The 22,389-nt window shown below is 38.3% G+C and overlaps 1 protein-coding gene across 1 annotated transcript; it reads left to right on the top strand.

Moving 5' to 3' along the window:
* Positions 1-380: 380 nt before the first annotated feature.
* LOC309567466 (keratin, type I cytoskeletal 19-like) lies at positions 381-22,035 on the top strand (the record flags this gene model as incomplete). Its single annotated transcript, XM_082272855.1, has 8 exons — positions 381-839; positions 5,213-5,295; positions 8,577-8,733; positions 10,030-10,191; positions 12,565-12,693; positions 14,464-14,684; positions 20,202-20,233; positions 21,953-22,035. 8 exons carry the CDS (start codon positions 381-383, stop codon positions 22,033-22,035), a joined length of 1,326 nt encoding a protein of 441 aa, XP_082128981.1.
* Between the last annotated feature and the right edge of the window lie 354 nt (positions 22,036-22,389).

Here is a 22,389-nt window from a genome sequence, read left to right as displayed (position 1 = left end):
TTCCACATGTTAAAATCACTTTATCAATTAAGGAAATTATTGCAGGCGTGTTAGCAGATTCAGCTTCCTTTAAAAGTGATTTTTTTTTTTTTGCTTAGCTAGGTGTGTCAAAGCATCTCTTAATGTAACTTACATCTAAATCTTGTAAATGTCTACAGCCTAACTAGCCGCCCCCATGTTCTTAGATGCTTTTTTTACATTGTCTGACAAATCCTCTTACTGGATGAGGAAGGGAAATTATTATATTATATAGCCTGTAAAGAATAGGAAGCTTAGTTCACAACGCCCTTTGCCATGCTTCTTAAAAGAGGTCTTAAATTTGTAAATACACTCTTTGTACTGTCAAACCTGCCAGATATAATATACACTACACTGACACAATGAGCAACAGCAATAAGCAGAACCAAACTGGAAAGCATAAAGGCAGTAACATCTTTAGCCAAATAACCTCACTCAGTCTCAGAGGGTTTCGTAAAGATAACAATGCTGGTACCTGGAGGCCCATTAGTTTTCAGGCCAAGCCTAGTGGAAGTCCCACCATCACAAAACATCATTCATTCAACCATGGATCTAACTTTGGACTTACATATAGTAGTTTTGGCAAAGAAGTCACACATAACAGAGAATCCAAAAAACACAGTTTGCTCACCACTAATGAGAAGGAAACCATGAGGATTCTAAATGACCGGTTAGCAACCTACTTGGACAAGGTACGTTCTTTAGAAGAAGAGAATGCCAATCTGGAAAAGAAGATCCGAGACTGGTATGACAAGAATCATCCTCAAATGTTGCCTGATTTCAGTCACTATTTTGCAGAAATGGAAGAACTACAAAGAAAGGTAATTTTTCTAATATTTTTTAGACATGTTCAAATGTTTACAGCTTTTTTTTTCCCCAAAGATTTAGATTTGTGGTTTATACAAGTGTAAAAAACCTCTACAGTGTGTATTGTTGGCTCCTAATGGGCAAAAGGCTTCTTAAGATCGCTAGTTACAATAAGGTTTTTTTTTTTTTTTTGATTGATTAAAACAAGTGATAGTTGAGACAACTGGCTTTAGGAATAACTTTATAGTATAAATAAGTATTACACTCATCTATAAACAATATGGACTTTATCTCCCAAGCCATTGCTTCAAATTTACTATTATTGTGATTATTTTTGTTATAGGAACTTTTTCATTTTCTTTATTGTAATTTTTTTTGTCCTTATACTGTTATGAAACCCTTAAAGTAGATGTAAAAGCTAATTTGATGACATTTAGTTTTCTAAAGTATGATGTATCATAAACAATTACCATGAATTTTATTACTTTTTTTATCCTATTTTGCAGCTTAGTGTTGCTGATTTTAAAAGTTGTCAACCTCTTTAAATCTGCAGCTCTCATTAAAATAATACCTGGGGAGCCTGACATGAAAGTTCCTTGTTCAGGGAAAGTCACTTGTTCAGGCACGTCTTGTTATAGGTGACAACTGACTCCAGGATGTAGTCCTACTTTGCCACATGCAGTGCTTAAACTCATTGAATAATCAGAGATCACTATAGTCACTATCAGGCAGCCGGGCCATAGCAAGGATGTGCAGCTGAGGCTAGAGTGAGTGCATGTAGACAGGACGTGTCTGAAAAAAGGTTGTAGAAGGTCAGCAGCACCGAGATTTGAAACATATTCTTTTAATAAACAGTGCTTTGGACCAGTAGTTCCCAATCTTAGTGAGACCATAGCCTGGTACATTTTTCCAAAACTTTCAAAGCCCCAAAATCATTGGGGTCAGTCAGATCATGCCCCCCAAAGGAGAATTACCCTTCCATTCATTGGTGACAAACGGATAGTGGCCACAGCGAAAGAATGGCTTCCAGAAGGGATGAATGAACTCTCTTCGTGGAGGAACAAATTGACCACAGTTGCTGAGCAGCAATGGAGTTTTGATTCATGGGAGGTTCTTCAAACTTAGTATGAAGTCCACAAAACCTGAACTTAGCATCAGGCTCCATTAAAGTGTATGGATGGCAAATCTTGATACTAAGTTCTGGCCATTATCAAGGCTAAAAGGTCAGCTATTGGATAAACAATGGCAAAGGGTCTTTTCATGTGGCTTTGAAAGCAACATTCAAAAATAAATAAATCAAAAAACTTGCTTGGGGGATGTTTAAGTTGCACATGGTATTACAGAACAATTAACATTTCAAGGACAGCCTTAGTACAAGTGTAAACTGGCAGAGAGAATATTTGGCTGTGGAATTTATTTATTTTTATTTTTTACAATTAGCTTTACATACAGCAGCAGCACTTAAATTTTATTACTTTCAGGTTGAATGGTGTAATAAAAATGTAAGGGAAAAAAACAGTGTGGGGTCCCCTTAGTATTCTAAGCAGAGAACTATCCAGACATGCAGCCTTGGTGGCCATGAAAGAGGAGGTAGTAGGAGTGCACCCTCCCCTTCATGTACAACCATGTTTCTTAACTCCAGTTCTCAGTACCCCCAACAGGTCATGTTTTCAGGCTTTCCATTATTTTGCACAGGTGATTTGATCAGTTTCACTGCCTTAGCAATTACCACAGCTGTTTTATCTGAGGGAAATCATGAAAACATGACCTGTTGAGGGTACTTGAGAACTGGAGTTGAGAAATATTGCTGTAAAAGACAAGGCCAATGAACTGATGCCTCCCATCCCCCTTGAAAAGAATCTTGTCTCAATGTTTAGGAACAAGGGCCATTTTAATGTCAATCACAGCTTCCAACTATGTAATCCTCCTCAATCACTGTGACCCATCTCCTGCCAATGTGTACATGTTGCACTGCCATTGCTAAATTAAAGATTCTCCTTCTGTGGTAACGTAAACAGACAGTTGGGAATCCTGGAAATGTATAGATAAAATAAAGAGTCTGAAAATTCCAGTTCTATCCTTCTATACTTTGAGGCAATGACCTAGAACCTAGTTTTAGGATGTTGGAATAAAATGTATTTTAGTATATATTAATATAGGTATATTGTCATTTGAACAAATTGGCTCATTGGTTTAGTTGTTTTAAATGTTTCAGCACACAGCATCTCATCCTATAATGTATTATTCATAAATTGGAATTCTCAATCGGAAGTGTAGGGAACACAGACAGACATTGTATTGGTTGTTTAAGCTAGCCAAGGGTTAAACTGAACGGCAACCATAGTTCAAAGGTTGTTCCAATATTTTCCTTCTAAATATGTCCCCGTGAGGCACCCTTACTGAAGGGAAGAACCCATCAATCTATTAAAGAATGGGCAGTTCTAACTCCGGCGACTAGCGATTAGATGTTGATAGCTGTGCCAGCCTCCATATAATGTGTGAGGAAGTGTACAGTCACATGATCCCCTGATGACGTCAGCACGCCTGACAAAACGTGCGTCGGGAGCGTGAGACCGTAGAGTTCCGGTGGGGTGGAGCGCAGATGCGGAAGCGTCCCATCCACCAGAAGTAGCCGAACGATCTGTATTATTATTATGTAGTAAGTACATTACTTTTAAATTAAATCTGTTTACCTGACAATATTACACTATTGGAGTCTTCTTATTTCCTACAACATGATGTCCGGAGCCCCGGAGCTACCTTTATACTACTGGCCTATTACACACTAGATGTGAAGACAGTATCAGGAGAACCTGGAGCTCTTCTGGAGACACATGCTGGTTATGACCCCCTATAACTAAGGGGTCAACTTCTTCTGGTAAGAAGTATTTTATCCGAGCACTGGGTGCATATTGATTGGTGAAGGCACTTTATATCAAGTCCAATTTGCTGCTGAGACAAGTAGTTTGCACCGAGCACTTTAAGGATTTTATTTATTTATTTGATATATTTATTCACCTATGAAAGGATTTATATGAATTTATATTGGTTTATTTATTAATGTGATCTATGTGTGAGACACAACACTGTTTATGCATTAGCACTTTATTGTGAGTTTACTGCTGAGCGCAATAATCCTTTTTCTTTATCACATAATGACCTAGAACAAATCATGAGTTTTGACTTTTGCCTTTGTAATCTGCATGCTTTTTCCAGGTCAGAGGCTTAAAATACTAAAAAAAGGTACAACCAGGTAATTAGCAATCTTAGAAAGAGGTAATGAGTGGTAGCCCTTTCCCAGTTCAACTTTCTTTATAATTCACTATTTATTTATTTTTTCTCCCTAAATATTTATATAATTTAAATTTGATAATATCTAAGGATTTTAATAATTTTGTCACCATTACTATTGGAAATGGCAAGAGGGTTTTATGGATCTTTAGATTTTTTTTATTATTTGGGTGTTGGGAGTTAAAGGACAACAACACTCTTTTAACAAATCCACAAACCAAAGAAAATGCACTACACACAGAGCAGGGTGAATTACTTTTGTTTTGTTTCTTTATAAGGTCTGGATAAAGTGTAATATCAGGGGAAAGATGCAAATAACCACTGCATTCAGGTAAATAAGCCATGGGCTTGAGAATGGGGGCTTGATTTTAGATAAAGTTAGGGGGCTAGGACGGGTGTTTGTTGAGGATGAATTTGAAATTTGTCCTTTAAAGAAATTTTGGGAATAGGACAATGGGTTTAATGCACAAAACGGCTTTACTTTTTCCTTCAATGTTGCATCAGCACCATAATATCTCTTATGGTCCTATCTAAAGAACAGTATTTTACTACTACTAGTGCTATAATAACACTGGCTGTATTATTTTACAAATTTCAAATAAATGTATATGTAAATTCACAAAAAATACCACACAGGTTATCAACCCCTAAAATTACAACAGCTTCTGGCTGATGATACCTGAGTTTCAGTAGGTGTCTATGTAATCAAAGCAGGGAAAGGGTCTGTTTGATATAGTGCTATGACAACACATAATGAAGTAAAATAATGATTTTTTAAGGAAATATGGCTTTCAACAGTTAGGACTTATTCAATGCAGGAAAAAAATTACATTCATGGTTGTGAATTGAACATTTTAGGAGAAAAATATCATAGGGATTAATTAAGCAATTGGTATAAAAAAAACCAAGCCTTTGTTTATTGAAAAAAAGATGGTTGCTATCCCTTATCTAGATCATTGGTTACTATACTCTGTGTGGAACAATGATTGCGGTCCATGTCCAATGCTTACTTTCTGTTCTATGTATATATGACTATTACAAATAAATGTAAAAGCATTTGTGATTACTATAGGAATAAAAATAACGTTATATTTAGGTTTTCAGAAGCACCATGGAGAACACAAGGCTTACTCGGCAGATTGACAATACTCGCTTGGCTGCAGATGATTTTCACAATAAGTGAGTTTTCTATCCTTGAAGAAATTACTAAATTTAATGGTGACCTCCTTAAAGGGAATTTATAGTATTTTCAATGCTTTTTAGATGAACTTGTAGAAGAGATCCACCCAGTGTAATAGATATTACTAATATGTGCTCATGTTAAAACTTCTTTCTCTTTTTTACTGAGTCATAAGGGATGAACTTTGATTGTTCAGGCATTCGTCTGAATGCAGGACTTTCAACTCATATAACATCTATGTCAGGATCTATATATCACCCTTACCCCATGCCATTTGTTTGACTTTCCCTTGCCTATTAGCCTAGGAAATGGCCTTATTTTTTTATCATTTTACTCTCCCTAACCTCAATGGGGTTCGGATTCAAGACCTGAACTTTAGTAATGTTTGCCAAACCGGCCTCAAACTGGGTGTTCAGCTTATCACTAACAGTTATATATGAAAATTAAAGAAACTATGTATCTAACTAAAGGAGAAGGGCTTTCCAGAGTGTGCCAACATCCTAATCAAAATCAGAATTTTTTTTACACCAGGTGCTCTTGAACAAAAGCATCTGTAATAAGAATGTGGACTTTAAGGGCACAACATGAGACACATATTCGAGAGTACGTTTTAGTAAAAAGGAATTTTATTAAACAATCATCTAAAACATAAAATGTTAAAAGAGAGAGAGAGGACTCTAAATTATTAAGGCCCAACTCACATACAAATAGTACAAAATAGGCTGAGAACAAAAATCACCTAAAGTTTGTGTTGTATACCCCTAATATTCGAGTTACAGACAGGACAATAAATTAATCCATATACTAGATACGTGAATACATGTGTTCTTGTCTGATCTCAGGTTGGTCAGCGCTTTTCGCAAATAGCTTCCACAGGACCTTTATGGATGTAGGTGTATACATAATTTAGAGGCAGCGTATATCCAATTCCTGTGTCTAAACATCTTGGGGGTAGGACCCAGAAACAGTAATGTTTCCATGAACAGTCTGGGGGCGTTCTCTACATGATGCAAACATCTACTGCAGGAGAGTATATCATCTATTCCTCCATTTACTGAAGCATGCCATATTTTACCCCTAATGCATTGCTGAAGGATCCAGTCCCTCCATGTGCTCCACATACCCAGCTCTGGTCTAGACATATGGGGTATATCGTGATACACGTCCAGTAAGCATATATTTACTACATGGATTTTTTACCTACAGAAACAGACACACAGCCTAACTACATGCTTATATCTGATGTTTACAATCATTTACGGAAACATTACTGTTTCTGTGTCTTACTTTGCACCTCTGTGTCTGCCCCTGAGATGTTTATACACAGAAATTGGATATACACTGCCTCTAAATGATGTATACACCTACATCTATATGCTATTTGTGAAAAGCGTTGACCGACCTGAGATCAGACAAGTACACATATATCCCCGTATCTAGTATATGAATTATTTTATTGTGTTGTCTTTGACTCGAATATGTGTTAAAAGTGTATACAACACATAAACTTTAGGAGATTTTTATTCTCAGCCTATTTTTACTATTTGTATGTGAGTTAGGCCTAATACTTTAGAGCCCTCTCTCTGTCTTTTTTTTTTTTTTTTTTTAACATTTTTTCATGTTTTAGATGATTGTTTAATAAAATTCCATTTGACTAAAACCTACTTTCAAATATATGTCTCATGTTGTGCCCTTAACCACTTGCCGACCGCCGCACGACTATCTACGTCGGCGGTCAGCCCCTCACAGGCAAAGTGACGTAGGGCTACGTCACTAGCTTGTGAGGGTCTAGGGAGCGAGCGCGCGCCCCCGGAGGCGCGCTCCCGCTCCCGAGTGGTCACGGACCCCCCCCGCGCGTGTGACCGGCGGACCCGTTGTCCGCCGGCCACTCTGCGATCGGCGGGGGAGAGGGAGAAAGTCAGGCAGCTTGTGTAAACAAGCTGCCTGTCATTCTCCTCGCTGTATGAGAGCTGATCATCTGGATCTACTATGTAGATCCGTTGATCACTCTGCATACAGCTGAAGCCCCAGCCAATCACAGTTAGAATCACGCCCCTAGGGACACACACAGCCCCTCCCTCTCAAATAAAGTTAACCCCTTCACTACCAGTGTATTTTTACAGTAACAGTGCATATGTATAGCACTGATTACTGTAGAAATGTCACTGGTAACCCCAAAAGTGTCAAAAATGTCAGTCAAGGGTCCGATCTGTCCGCCGCAATGTCGCAGTACCACAAAAAAAATCGCAGATCGCCGCCATTACGCGTTAAAAAAAAAAACAACAAAAATGACAAAAATCTTTCCCTTAGTTAGTAAACGCAATAACTTTTGCGCAAACCAATCAAAATACGCTTTTTGCGATTTTTTTTTACCAAACATAGGTAGCATAAAACAAATTGGCCGAAAATTTTAAAAAATTTTGATTTTTACATTTTTTTTTGGGGGAATTTCATATAAAAAAAAGGGAAAAATATTGCTATTTTTGCAAAATGGACGCTCTTTTTTTGTTTATAGCGCGTGATCAAAAAATCGCACAGGTGATCAAATACCGCCAAAAGAAAGCTCTGTTTGTGGGAAAAAAAGGACGCCAAATTCGTTTAGGTACAGCGTCGCACGACCGCGCAATTCTCCGTTAAAGTCACGCAGTGCCGAATCGCAAAATACCCCCTGGTCGGAATGGGGGTAAAATCTTCCGGGGCTTAAGTGGTTAAAGTGCACATTCTTATTACAGAGGCTCTTGTTCAAGAGCAACTGCTGTATATTTTCAATATATCTAACTGCTTTATCAGAACTGCATACACTATTTGGCCATAAGTTTGTGAAGACCCATAAGTCACACCTACAGTGTATAAGCTTGTTTGACATCCCATTCCAAAAACCATAGACATTATTATGATGTTACCCCCCTTTGCAGCTATAACAGTCTCCACTCTTCTGGGAAAGCTTCCCAGAATAATATGGAATATTCATTTGAATTAAGCTGAAATAGCATTTATGAAGTCAGGTACTTATGTGGGTTGACAAGACCTGGCTCACAATCAGTGTTCCAGATCATTTGAAGATCTTCATTAGGGTTTGGGTTTAGGGCTCTGGAAGTTCCTTCATATCAAATGCATCAAATCATGTCTTCTTGGGCCTGGCTTTGTGCACCAGAACTCTATAATTTTGAGGGGTGTCCACATACGTTTGTCCATACAGAGTATTTTTCCTCTATGAAATATGAATACTTAGTGATAACCTGTAACTTTTTAATATATTTTATGCCCTTATTTTTTCTAGGTATGAGATGGAGTACAAACTAAGGACTGACATTGAGCTGGATTTGAATGATTTGCGTAATGAGCTTGAAAAAATCAAGGAAGATGTTCAATATCTAAACATTGACCATCAGCATCTCCAGCAGGACATGCTTCAAAAGAAGAAGGCCAATGAAGATGTACTGTATTGAAGAATAATAGTGTTTGGGAAATACTATATAGCAATATAGTAATACTATAATGGCCGCGGGGCCCAACATGTGGCCCTTTGATATTTACTGTACCCTTGTGGTTTCTGCAGACAGTAGTTCATATTTTCTTTACCTAGGTGCACACTCAAGCTGTGCCATCAGGTAGAGTAGGTGAGGAACATTCTTAACACTGGGTTCTAGTAGCTAATGCCTTGGTTATTTCCTTTACTCTCAGAGCTGTCCACCCTTTTCTTCTTTTTATTTTTTATTTTATCTAACCTTTTATAATGGTTCTTGCTGAGATAAATATCAATAATACTTTTTTAAGGGGACTGTAGGAAGAATAAATGTATAAGCATCGATTCTTAAAGAGGCTGCAATAGTTGTGACCTCTAGCAGTCCAATGGAATGTGTTTCCTGTCTATGACCTTCTCCTGTAGCAAGTCCCCACTTTCCACCAGCTGCCAGAATGTTCACTATCTCCGATCATCCCTTATAGCATGTCTGCAGGCTCTAACTATCTCTTCTAGCATGCTGTGGTCTTTGACTATCTCTTGTATTTCTACAGTTTCAGACAGCTTTCCATGTGTTGCTAAACACTTTGTTTTTAGCTTTCAATAGAGTATGAAAGCATTAGAGCCCCCGTCAGATTTTTATTGCTGTCTGTTCTAGTGCTTTCCCTGCTAGGTAGATTCAATGAGTTATTTGGTAAGAAGAAGGCAATTTGTAACGCATAGTAACCCTTAAAGTTAAGTTCCAAACAACTAACCTTCGAGATTTCCTTCCTATGTCGAAGCAGCAAGGTACGTAATTTCCGCGGTTGCATCCAGCCCTCCTCCTTCCCCCCTTCTGGGACCTGTGTGTGTCCCAGAAGACGATGAGACCATTCAGAAAGCGGTGCATGACTCACGCATGCGCAGTAGGAAACAGGCTGTGAAGCTTGAAGGTTTCACTGCCGGTTTCCCTTACTTGCAATGCCAGTTCCTGCACCCGAAGCCAATAGATGGATCAGCTTGGGGTGCCGACATTGCAGGCTCCCTGGACAGGTAAGTGTCCCTACATTAAAAGTCAGCAGCTACAGTATTTGTAGCTGCTGACTTTAATGTTTATTTCCCAGGCTGTAGCTCAGCTTTAACAACCCTTTGTATTTTATTGACTGCAACTCATAAAAGATGGTTGCTAGGGGTATAGCACCCCACATACCATAGCTTTTTGACTAAATATTCCTGACATTTTACCAAAATGTATACATACATATAATTGTTCCTTTTTGTATGTGAACAGAAAGTGAACAGCCTCTATAGCCAGCTGGGTGCAAGAGTCACTGTGGAAGTAGAAGCCCCCCATTCTGCGGACTTGAGTAAAATTCTGTCTGAAATTCGAGAGCAATATGAAGATCTGATGGAAGGTAACAAAGCAGAGGCAGAAAAATGGTTCCTGGCAAAGGTAAGTGTGTCATTAGTATTTTATAGAAAGTATTGTGCTGTAAAGTTCAATAGCGTGTTTGAATTTGAAAATACTGGTTGGCTGGCTTTTATGTCTTGGCTATAGTGCTTTCTGAGTACCTTACCTGGAATAGATATAGAGATAAGCTATTCTGATTTTTCTCTGATTAGCCTTCTTCTTGTTGTGAGTATGTGACTCAGACGTAGTGATGAGCCGAACATCCCCCCTGTTCAGTTCACACCAGAACATCTCGAACAGGGGAAATGTTCTAGCGAACATGCAAACTCTATTAAAGTCTATGGGAAACGAACATGAAAAATCAGAAGTCCTAATTTTCAAGGCTTAAATGCAAGTTATTGGCCCACAAAAGTGTATGGAGACCTGGGCACTACCCTGGGTGACATGAATCAATGCAAAAAAATGTTTTTAAAACAATTGTTTTTACAGGAGCAGTGATTTTAATAACGCTTAAAGTGAAACAATAAAAATGAAAAATTCCTTTAAATATTGTGCCTGGGGGGCCCCCTTAATGTGCCTGTAAAGTGGCGCATTTGTGCAATGTATGTAGCTTGCTGCAGCAATACTGACACTTCTAAAGGGAAAAATGTACCGTAATTTAAACTTGCTTGTGGCTGCAATGTATTGTCAGCTCCCGGCAATACAGAAAAAGGGAGAGAGATTTTTGCTTTTTACAGTTTGTTAAGATCAGATAGTGCAGTGTATCAGTGTATACCACAAAGTTGTATATATATATATATATATATATATATATATACAACTTTGTGGTATACACTGATACACTGCACTATCTGATCTCAACAAACTGTAAAAAGCAAAAATCTCTCTCCCTGCCAGCAATGTATTTTTAACTATACTACACTACGCTGGCCAAGGGAGCTGGTCTAGAGATAAAGGTGACTTAGTTAGGCAGGGGGAGTGTGTTCAGCCTAAGCAGGCTTGGTGGTGGTGTAGGTGGTAGAATACCAGGCTTGCAATTGAGAGGTTGTGGGTTTGAATCCATTGGCCAGTGGGTGATTTACAAGTGGAATTCCTTCAGGGAGATTGTAGTGATTTTAACAGCCGCCCCTGAGTCATGCACCTGCCTTTGGCCAATCATGGCGCAGATGATTTGATTGGCCAAAGCATGGAGGGCAGAGTCCATGCTTTGGCCAATCACATAATGCACTGCCAGTGCGCAGAGTATTATGGATGCGGGAACTCAAATTTCCCACAAAGAAGCCCATTTGTTTGCCATTGGGTGAACAGGCTGTGTTCAAATCGAACATAAGTTTGACTCAAACATGAAGCCCATCCCTACTCAGAAGCATTAAAGTGAGTCACAACCACTAGTCAGGGGACTAGAATTTTAAAAGGGTCACCAATGGCAGCTCACAGTCTGCACTTCTCATGAACTTTAAATAAATGTTAACTTAAATGAACTGTGCTAGAAGACGAAATGTAAGTTATTTGTTTAAATCAGGGCTGTCCAACAGACAAGAACTTTGGGCAGCTGGCAGGTATGCTCTTTTTTGAGATATTAGGGTTCTTTTAGACCCCTAATATCTCCCCTGACCTCCAAAGCAGTGCATCGAACACAGATCATGCTTGATTAGCTGTAAAAACCAGGAAAAAACTGTTCTGCAACAGGAATTGATGAGATTATTGTCGCTTTTGGCTTCAATGGTCATAAAGGAGATTGGGGAATGGATCCTCCCTGTATCCAGGGAAGTGGGTACCTCATTTTAGTAGGTACCCAGTTCCCGCACCCATCTAGGTTAATCAAGTGGAAGTCTGAGATCACAGATCCCAGGAGGCTGCGGGACCATTCACAGGGTGCAACGTAGCTCATGCATGTGCAGTGGAAAGCCAGCTGTGAAGCCTCAAGGAGTCACAGCTGGCTTACTACAGTTAACATACCGGCATCACTGACCCGAAGACCGGTGAAAACTGGCCCGGGTGAGGACGGTGCTGGATAACTGGGCAGGTGAGTGTCTGTTTGTTAAAAATCAGTAGCTACAGTTTTTGTAGCTGCTGGCTTTTGATTTTTTTTAGAACCTGGTCCAAGCTCCTCTTAAATAAAGGAGTTTGTTTATGTATCTCTCAGGAAATTGGCTAAAATAATATGGGTGTCAGTGTTAGTGCTAGACCATAGAGTCTTCAAGGGACAGCATCAGAGAAAAGGTGAGTATTGCAGCTAAAACTGCATGGCAATTGAAGAAAAATGCAATTCAGTTTAAGGTTGTTTGTTGCCTTTTTATTTCCCCTTCCAAACAGGCAGTTATTACAATTAATAGTAAGCAAGCATACTAAAAGACTAAAATAAAAGACAACATTAATAATTGTAGTAAACAAGGGCCCTTTATGTATTTTCAGAGTGAAGAACTGAAACGCAACGTTGAATCTAAATCTTCGGAACAGCTTCCTACTTTTCAGAGTGAGATCATAGAATTAAAGAGAACCGTTCATACCTTGGAAATAGATCTACAGAGCCAGTTGAGCATGGTACAAATTAAACTTAGCCTACTAATCAATGGTAGGACTTGTTTGAGAAGATATAAAACTTCAATAGAAAAATATGGATCTAAAGGAAATGCATAGTGTCTTTGTACATGTGTACTATTTTATATGTTATGAACAGTAAGGATTAAAATATTTGCTGTTCAATTTCTTTTTAGCACTGAAATTTTCCCTATGAACAGTTTATATTTATCATGTTCAGCCATCAGGTAGATATATAGAGTTGTCTGACTGCAAGTTTATGGCACTTGTACACTTCTGAGCTGTAACAAGAGTTTAACCTGGGAAAAATTAGCCAAACATGTAACAACTATGAAGCAATATAAAAATATTCCTGCGCCGTGTACAAAACGCAGCTTACATAAAAACAGGTGTATCCAACCAATATAAAACCTATAGAATCAAAGAAAGTGTAGCGCACTAAATTAAAAACATTAATAATACCCAGACAATTTGGTATCCAAAATGTAGATCATAGAGAGTCATAGCCCTCATTTAAAGGTGCAGTGTTGAATATCAGTCGTGAGTCACCACCATCACCAGAAAGATTGCACACTCACCAGATGGAATGGCTACCATTACAGTAGCTAGAGAGACTCAAACGTACATGACCAGAAATCACACTGGAGTTCAAAGTGGAAGGAAGACCTCCGCTGGATCACCGTATATGAATCCAACTGGGAAATGAAACAGCTCAGCTGATTATTACTGGAATTGTAATCTGGAATATTGCTTTATGTCAATTCTTTTTCTCATCTTCTGTGCACCAGCTTTGAAGGAGTTGCTAATGGTTGGGTCCTCCTAATTCCAGATGGCAATGACCTTCTGGCAGTGCCACATCCTCTGACACACCAAGGCTGAGGTCCCTCTAGCTCCAGTGTGATTCCTGGTCATGTACGTTTGAGGCTCTCTAGCTACTGTAATGGTAGCCATGCCATCTGGTGAGTGTCCAATCTTTCTGGTGATGGTGGTGACTCACGACTGATATTCTACACTGCACCTTTAAATGACGGCTATAACTCTCTATGATCTACATTTTGGATACCAAATTGTCTGGACATTATTAATGTTTTTTATTTAGTGCGCTACACTTTCTTTGAATTTATATGAAACAACTATGGTTGGCTGTCATAAGGGTCACGTGATCAGCAACTGACCCTGCAAACCCCCGATCATTATTGAGGCCGGAAACTGTCTTTGACAGCTTGGTCACTGCGCTTGGGGGTGCACACCCCAGTACAGCGCATTCCCAGTACAGAGATCTCTACCACCCATGGACACAAATTTGCAGCATGTGGATGTTAAAGCCCACCCTCTTTGCCCCTGCACATATATGATATCGGGGCAGCAAGAGGTTAAGTTAATTCCATGCTGTTTGGCTTTATTCACAGCACACCCAGAGCTGATTAAGTGAAGAGACAAATCCATCATACAGCTTTGCATGGATTCTCAATTAGAGAAACAGCCCAAAAGTGACCCGTACAGAAAGCTCGAAATGCAAACATAATGGATGTGCCTATATTAAATATTTTTATATAAAATTATTTTTCCAAGTATTTAAATAAGGTCAGAAAAATTAGGTTATAAACTTTATTCAAAATTATTATAGTATAGTAGGCTGATCCTTGGGGTCAAGAAATCGGGTAGTGTGCTCCATGAAGTGTAAATTTCCAGCTAGCTTACTTAGTCTGGGCATTACACAATGGACTAGACAATAGAAATTTTAAGACTAACATATTTTTCCCTTGACCACAGAAAATGGCCCTAGAAAGCACATTAATCGAAAAAAAGGCCAGCTACAGTTCTCAGCTTTCACAGCTACAGGAGCTAATCCATCAAGTAGAAGGCAACCTTTCTCAAGTACGCGACAAACAAGAGCGCCAGAATGAAGATTATAAGGCACTAATGCATGTTACAACACATTTGGAGAGAGAAATAGCTACCTACCAACTCCTGCTTGAGAAACAAGATATTCGGTAAGTCACAAATGCGCTAGAATTTTCAATTTTGTACATGCAACCTAAAGTACAACTAAGGGTAAAACTTGTTTTTCTGTTTTGGACAGAGAAGAGATGGATTAGAACCCCTGTCATTTTTAATTTCTGTCTGTGCCCCCCATTAGAGAGATACGCCCTCTCTATTTGTCCTGTTTACCATTATCATTGACAGAGAAGGTAATAGAAAATCCCAAATTTTGGGTTGTCCTCAGAAAAGTAATAGAGCAAAAACCTTCCATTGGAGACACTATTTCTGGTGGCCTGTGGGTCCCCAAGGAATTCCCTTAATCACTTCAGCTCCGGAAGGTTTACCCCCCAAAGCATTTTAACTGCGTTAATTTAACTGACAATTGTGCGGTCGTGCGACAATGTACCAAATGTATCAAAATATTATCAAAGTATCAAATTGATGTCCTTTTTTTCCCCAAAAAAAGAGCTTTCTTTTGGTGGTATTTGATCACCTCTGTGGTTTTTATTTTTTGCGCTATAAACAAAAAAAGAACGATAATTTTGAAAAAAAAAACATTTTTTTAGCTTTTGCTATAAAACACATGCAATAAAAAAAATCTAAAAAAAATCTAATTCTTCATCAATTTAGGCCAATATGTATTCTGCCACATGTTTTTGGTAAAAAAAAAAAAAAAAAAAATCCCAATAAGCATATATTGATTGGTTTGTTATTGCGTCTTCAAACTATGGGATAGATTTAAGGATTTTTTTTTACATTTTTGTAATAGTAATGGAGAGAATCAGAGGCTTTTAACAGGACTATGACATTGTGGGGGACAAATCTGACACTAAGTGCCATTTTTTGGGGACCAGTGACACTAATACAGTGATTAGTGCTAAAAAAAATGCACTGTCACTGTACTAATGACATTAGCAGGGAAGGGGTTAACATCAGGGGCAATCAAAGGGTTAAATGTGTTTACTGTGTGGGGGTTGCTCTGACTGGAGGAAGACAGAGATCCATGTTTCTGCTTAGCAGAAACACAAGATCTAAATCTTCCCCTCTCACAGAACCGTTGTCTGCCTTGTTTACATAGGCAGACCGCCGTTCTGCCTCTCTCATGAATGATCGCTGGGTGGTGGCAAACATTGGGTCTTCTGGGCCCGCTGATTGGCTCCCGCTGTGTCCAACCACAGCAGGAGTGGGTCACCGGCGGCGCGCATGCGCCCTAGACCCAGTGTACGAAATTATTTAAAGGTATGTCATTTCGCGCAGGAGAGCTGCCCTGTCGCAGCTTATATGCATGGGGCGGTCCAGAACAGGTTAATTTGTAGGGCTTTCCTCGCACTTCCTGTATTGACTATGAAACAGGAAGTGATGGGAATTCTCTCAAATGGGACACAGATTGCAAGAAATAAACTGACTGATCCAAAATGAAAAAAAAAGTTTTGCCTAAACTTCCACTTTAAAGGCTAAGTTCACCTTTATTTTCTAAATTCCAGCACCCCTGTGTACCAATATATCATAAATGTACTTATTTTGCAAGAATAAAGGTTTTCCATTTATCCTAAACAGAGCTTCCCTCAGTGTCAGTGCTTGTTTTATAAAAAAAATAACTTCTCCATTACTTCCTGGACAGACTTTAGGACATGAAAACTGTTAAGACACAGCACACAGAATAGGAAGACGTTCACCAGTTGACCTCATTAGCACACACCCTGCAGCTGTCCCCCCTTCTGGAAGATCACTTCCACCCTCCTCCTTAGGTGCATGGTTTTGATCACTGCCATTGTTTGTTTTTTTTTTTCTCCTACCTTAATTTCATCTCGCATAGATTGTTAATTTGGCATGTGCATATGATGTCCTTCCAGGATCAAGACTCGTGATCGCCCCCAAGGCCTACGCTCCGACACGATCTGCCACCCGTCGTGTCTACCAGACACGGCCGATGACAGATCACTGTACCAGCCTGATGCTGGTACCATAACATATGCTTATGGCCAAAGATATGGTACACATTGGACAGATATGCTTTTGGATGTAAGAGTGCCATTAGATGGATTTGGGGGCTCTGCTGTTTTGCACTGTTATCGATATTTGGTATCTATTATTTACTGTATCTATGAGATCTGTAGCTTGCGTCTCCCCTTCTGGATATTTATAGGCATTAACTATAAAGATGGCCTATTACGTCTGCTGGTGCCTTCCTTTTGCTGCTTCATCTTGCCCGTAGAAAATGTCCTTTTTTCCTCAGTGTTTGTTTTTCCCTGGCTGGTTTAGAAATTGTTTGGCATACAACAAATACATCCTATCTTATGCACTTTATATGTTGTACCAATCAGCCATTTTATTGAAGCTCTTCAGTTGTCATGATATATCTCTACTACCAAGATTAAAGGTCCTGAGAAAGCAGATTTTGCGAAACGCGTAGGCCTCTTGGATGCTACAATAGAGATTTGTTTTACTTTTTGTATATACACTATGAGAGTACAACAATTAATTGTTTTAACAATAATGTTATTCTATTATGTTTTTGTAATAACTTTTTGCTGTTTTATTATAAAAATACACCGTGTCTTAATCTGGTACCAGTAAAGTCCTTATCCCATTCCCAATTTTTCCATAATTTCCTCATCCAGAATTGGACAATTTCCCCCTCCCCTAGCTTTAGCATAACTCAGCTCCTCACTAGCACCTCCTCTCTTAGAGGGGGAGGAGAAATTAATTATGACAGGTAACCTTCTCTTGAATGTGGCATTAGATATACAAGGATAGCTATAAGATTCTAAACTTGGATCTGTACTACCAAAACTACATAATATCATCTAAAAAAAAGTCTGAAATATTATGAATAGAATAGTTCCAAAAAAGTTAGCAGGACAGACAATTTCCTGTTTGATAGCAGAATAATTTTATCACCTGCTCTAACGATCAAGTAGTCTACCACCTTACATAACCCTGCGACTTATTATTTATTTGTAGGCCAAACTAAAAGACCCCTCAGAAAAAGAGTAGAGGAACACCAGAGATTTGTTGAGTGTGGTTCCTTTGACCACAGGGCCCCATGTAATTTTAAACAATAAAAGCTTAGCGGCAGCTATGGTATTTGCAGTTGAATTGATCACCACAGACCTTCAGAGAGATTCCAGAGAATATGCGATCAAGAAATGTTTTGGATATACTAATCGGACACCCTGACCCCATAAGGTCTAAATGAAGAAAGGGAAATGTCTGAATTTTCTTTTCATAAAAAACATTTATTTATATATGCATTTTAAATCAATATGTATATGTTTTTAATATATCTATTTTATGCATGTTATAACATTAATTGGTAATACACATTTCATAGGCTAGTATTTTATGTTTAATCCAGTTGTCCTGTAACATTTTAGTAATGTTTATTAATTTATAGCATCAGTTAGGGCACCTCTTTATATTTATGCATTGTGCCTGATATGTTTTATTTTTTATTTTTTTGCTAATACGTCATTTTTTTTCTTTTCTTTTTTTTTTTTTTTGCAATTTATATTGTTGTCAATTATTTGTTGTTTGTTACAATTTAATAGCAGTGTATGGCAGATGTAACATTTCATATTCTCCCCTCTTCCATGGCTATAGAGTGCTCCTTTTAACCCCAGTAGTGAATGTGTATATCAGACTTGAAAAGGAGAGTGCCACCCTGGAAACACGTTGCCTGTGTTAGTGTGGGAGATAGAGTTCTGGAAACAGCTGCGGGAGCTGTTTGGCAGTCCAAGCCTAGTCAGTAAGAACACCAACGGTGGTCTCCCTTGTATTACCACTGTGCCACCCACTCCCCTTTGCTTGCCCCCAATTGCTACTGAATAGAAAATGACAGGTAGGATAATACTTGCGATAGTGGTTGAACCATATGCTTTGTGGAATCAGACTCTTTGGTTTAATTGCTCATAGGTTCTTGAAGCAAGCTAATTTTCAGTGCATGTGGAAATGACTGCTAGCTGTGATATTGTCCCAAGCCTTGTGAACCCCTCTATAGGACTTATCAACTATTCTTTTAACTTTTGTATGGGTATAGAGGTGAACCCAGTAGAACATTTTATCACATTGAAGGGTGTATTTAAGAAGTTTATTGAAGATAACAGTTCAAAGGTAAAGCCTGCATATTGAATGGACTGCAAGCGTTAACATTGTCCTAAGCCTTGTGAACCCCTCTCTGAGGCTTGCCAGGTTTTCTTTCAGAAATAGCTGTGGCTTTTGCAAGTGGTCAGAATGAACAAGCATCACTACCAGGGTTTATGACCATTGGATGGTGTATTTTTTGCATCTTTAATTCTATATTTATGTATTTTTTTCAGCTTTGGGCACCAGGTAATAAAATAGATATTAGAGAACCGGAGAAAGTGCAGAGAAGGGCAAACAAACTGATGCATGGAGGAACTTAGCTATGAGGAAAGATTAGCTCAATCAAATTCTCTTCTTGAGAAGAGGAGATTGAGGGGGGGGGGGCACCATGTATAAATACATAAATGGTTTATTTAGCGACCTTGGGGTAGGGGGTTTCCCTTTATACTCATACCAAAAGGTTTCTTTGCAGTAAGAGCTTTGAAAATGTGGAATAGACTCCCTCAAGAACTAGTTCTGGCTGTCTCGTTAGATTGTAGAAGAACTAAATGCATTCCTAAATGCATAAAACTGTATTTTAAAGTATACAAAGACAAAGATTTTTTTTTTGTTTTGCATAAAGTGGAGAGGAATAAGAACCCCTGTTAGGTTTTTATTGCTGTCTGTGTCCCGATTTTGAACATTTACTCTCTCTTTTTCTCCTGTTCACCTTTAAAACTGAAAATGAAAGAAACAAATGACAATGAAAAAAATCCTACATTTTGGGTTGTCCACAGAACAGGAATAGAGGGGAGAGCTTCCAATTGGGACACTAGTTCTGGTAAACCCTGGGGATAATCAGTGGTTCCCTCACTTTAGAAAGATTTCTCATTGCTTCCTGTTTTGACTATTAGACAGAAAATTAAGAGAAATCTCCACAATTGGATACAGATGGCCAAAAATTTTTGACAGATGTAACCCTCTCTTGCGCTATTAAAAAAAAAAAAATAGTTTGCCTTGTATATTACTTTAACATTTACAGTAAAGGGAAAGACAATGACAATAATATAGGCAATATCTTATTGCCTTCTGGGAGATCAGAAAGGAATTTATTTTTCCCCTGCTGGACCACATTGGACCATGCTTTATTGGGGGTTTTCACAGGATGCCTTCCTATGAATCAACTGTGAGTATAGGATCCTGTCAATGGAGGTTTTCTATTTATTAATTTATTCTATGTATTTATTTGTTATTGGTTGAACTAGATTGACTTGTTTTTTTTTTCAACCTAACTATGTATTTATGTATATTATAATATGCAGACTGGTGCTTATACAGAAAAGATATACTGCTAGAAGCACATATCTGTCGATAGCCTTATTTTTTTTACATATGTATACTAACTGCCTTCAGGTGTCTTACATTTTTTTTTTAAAACCATGGATTTTTTTTTTTTTTTGCAGTGTTCCAAGACATATGCCACATTTCTCAGAAGGTCAGTGACAAAAAGACATTTACTTGTCAGTTAACCATAAGATATTATGCAAGACATACTGAGCGATAACTAAATGATAGGGCCAATTTATAACAGAGAATGGATTCCATTATCCTCTCTCCTTTATTCTCCACAGTATTTTTAGATACCGCAGCCTCTATAACCATAACCATATATATATATATATATATATATATATATATATATATATATATATATATTTTTTTTTTTTTTTTTTTTTTTTTACTTTAATTTAGGCATAGTTTGTGATATTTTTAAAGTCCTGATAAGGGAGTATTGTTTTATCCCTTGAAATGTGTTGGCTTTGTATATGGTTTTAACAACTGAATAAACTTGTATTTGGACTTTAATATCACAGTGTGGTGCCACGATCCTAGACCAACTAAATACAGATTTTAATAGCTGCCTGTTATTCAGTTGTTTCCTATTGGGAGATTTCCCCTCTTGTTCTGTTCTGCCTTACAACTGTCACCTATACAAGAAATGATTTAGAAATTTCTCATATGGTATAAAGACGACAATGAAAATTCCCTACAAAGAAATTGAGGGTCCTGCTTCAGGCTGCAGTAGGTTCTTATATGCTGATAATTGCTGGAGTTTAAGCAGGGAAAGAGCCAATAAAAGTCAACGAAGAAGGAAAAGAAGTCCCAAGAGCCGCACATCACACAAAACCCTCAAGTGGAAGAAAGCCTTAGCATAGACTCCGCCTGGGTCATACCCCGACATGTTTCGCCCCCACCCACGGGGCTTAGTCAGGAAAACAGAGATTCCACAGACAGGGGGAGATAAACACATCATTGGCTGTTGCTTTATTAAGAAAATAATAATATCAGGGGAATTTCTGCAACACATAGGAGCCAGGGAACACAAAGCTCTAGCCCACAATAATTCAGAAAGATTTTCAAAGGATACAAACGTTCAAAAACCTGTGTTGGCAGAAAAAAAATGAAGGAAATGTGCAATAAAGTAACAGCCCAAAAAAATAAAAAAAAAGATAAGATATCCCATGACTAAGCCCCATGGGCTTGGCAAAACATGTCTGGGGCACGGCTTGGAAGGACTCTAGGCTGAGGCTGCTTTCACTCTTTACATGAGGGTTTTGTGTAATGTGTGTGGCTCTTGGGACTTTTCTTCCTTCAGCATGAAAATCCGACAGAGGTTTTAATCTTACCACACTCTAGGCCAGGGGTCTCCAAACTTTTCATGAACAAATCAAATTTAAATGAATGAATACATTTTAATTTGCCTTTCTTTTTTTTTTTCTTTTTTTGCAATCAGCAATGAATAACTGAAACAACTGTAGTAAAATAAAGCAAAGACAATCCAAATAAACTTGAGCCCATCAGGTACCCCTTTACATTGGAATTCCCCTTACATAAGAGTCCTCTTTAGAGCCCCCTTACATCTGTGTGTCCCCTTTTACATCAGAGGGCTGCCTGAAATCTTGCAGCAGGCTGAATTTGGACCGCGTGGGCATAGTTTAGAGACCCTTTCTCTAGGCAAACCAAAATGTTTTGTCTGGAGTTTGCCTTGAACCTCGGGTTGCATTATGTGGCAAATGCATGTCTTCATGTCCTCTCAATTTTAATAGCTTACTCCCTATTTTCAAAAAAATTGGTTTTATAAAATGTGTAATTTTGCTTGAATATGTAGATGTTAGATTCAAAAATAAAACATTTTTTTCCCTATCTTTCTTAGGGCGTTCCAAAAACATCAGAGTCGTCTCAATTACAGAAGAAGTTGAGAGCAGGAAAATTATATCACCAAGAGAAAGCTGTTAGAAATTACTATGATGGGCCTGAGCTTTTTAATTATTTTAAACACCTATGATCTTCTGCTTACTACATGATGAACATCATGGTTTTGTAGATCACTAGGATGCTAGAGTCATTGGTCTCACTACTGGTTTGACTTGTTCCTTGCATCACGTCACCTAAGATGTAAGAGTTTGTGTCATCACAACATACACAGTGAGGTCAGTTTTATTAAAGCTATGAAGTCTTTCTTCGTAAGTCTCTATTAAATGTCAAATTGTACCTATTAATCAATACACTTTGAAGTAAGGGTGAGGCTGAAGCATTAAAAACGAATAAACTAGGGGATAGAAGGCAAAGGTGATAATTATGTCTTTGTAG

Source organism: Pelophylax lessonae (genome assembly GCF_965119305.1).
Source record: "Pelophylax lessonae genome assembly, chromosome: 11".
Taxonomy (NCBI): domain Eukaryota; kingdom Metazoa; phylum Chordata; class Amphibia; order Anura; family Ranidae; genus Pelophylax; species Pelophylax lessonae.
This window is presented reverse-complemented; position numbering and strand designations above follow the sequence as displayed.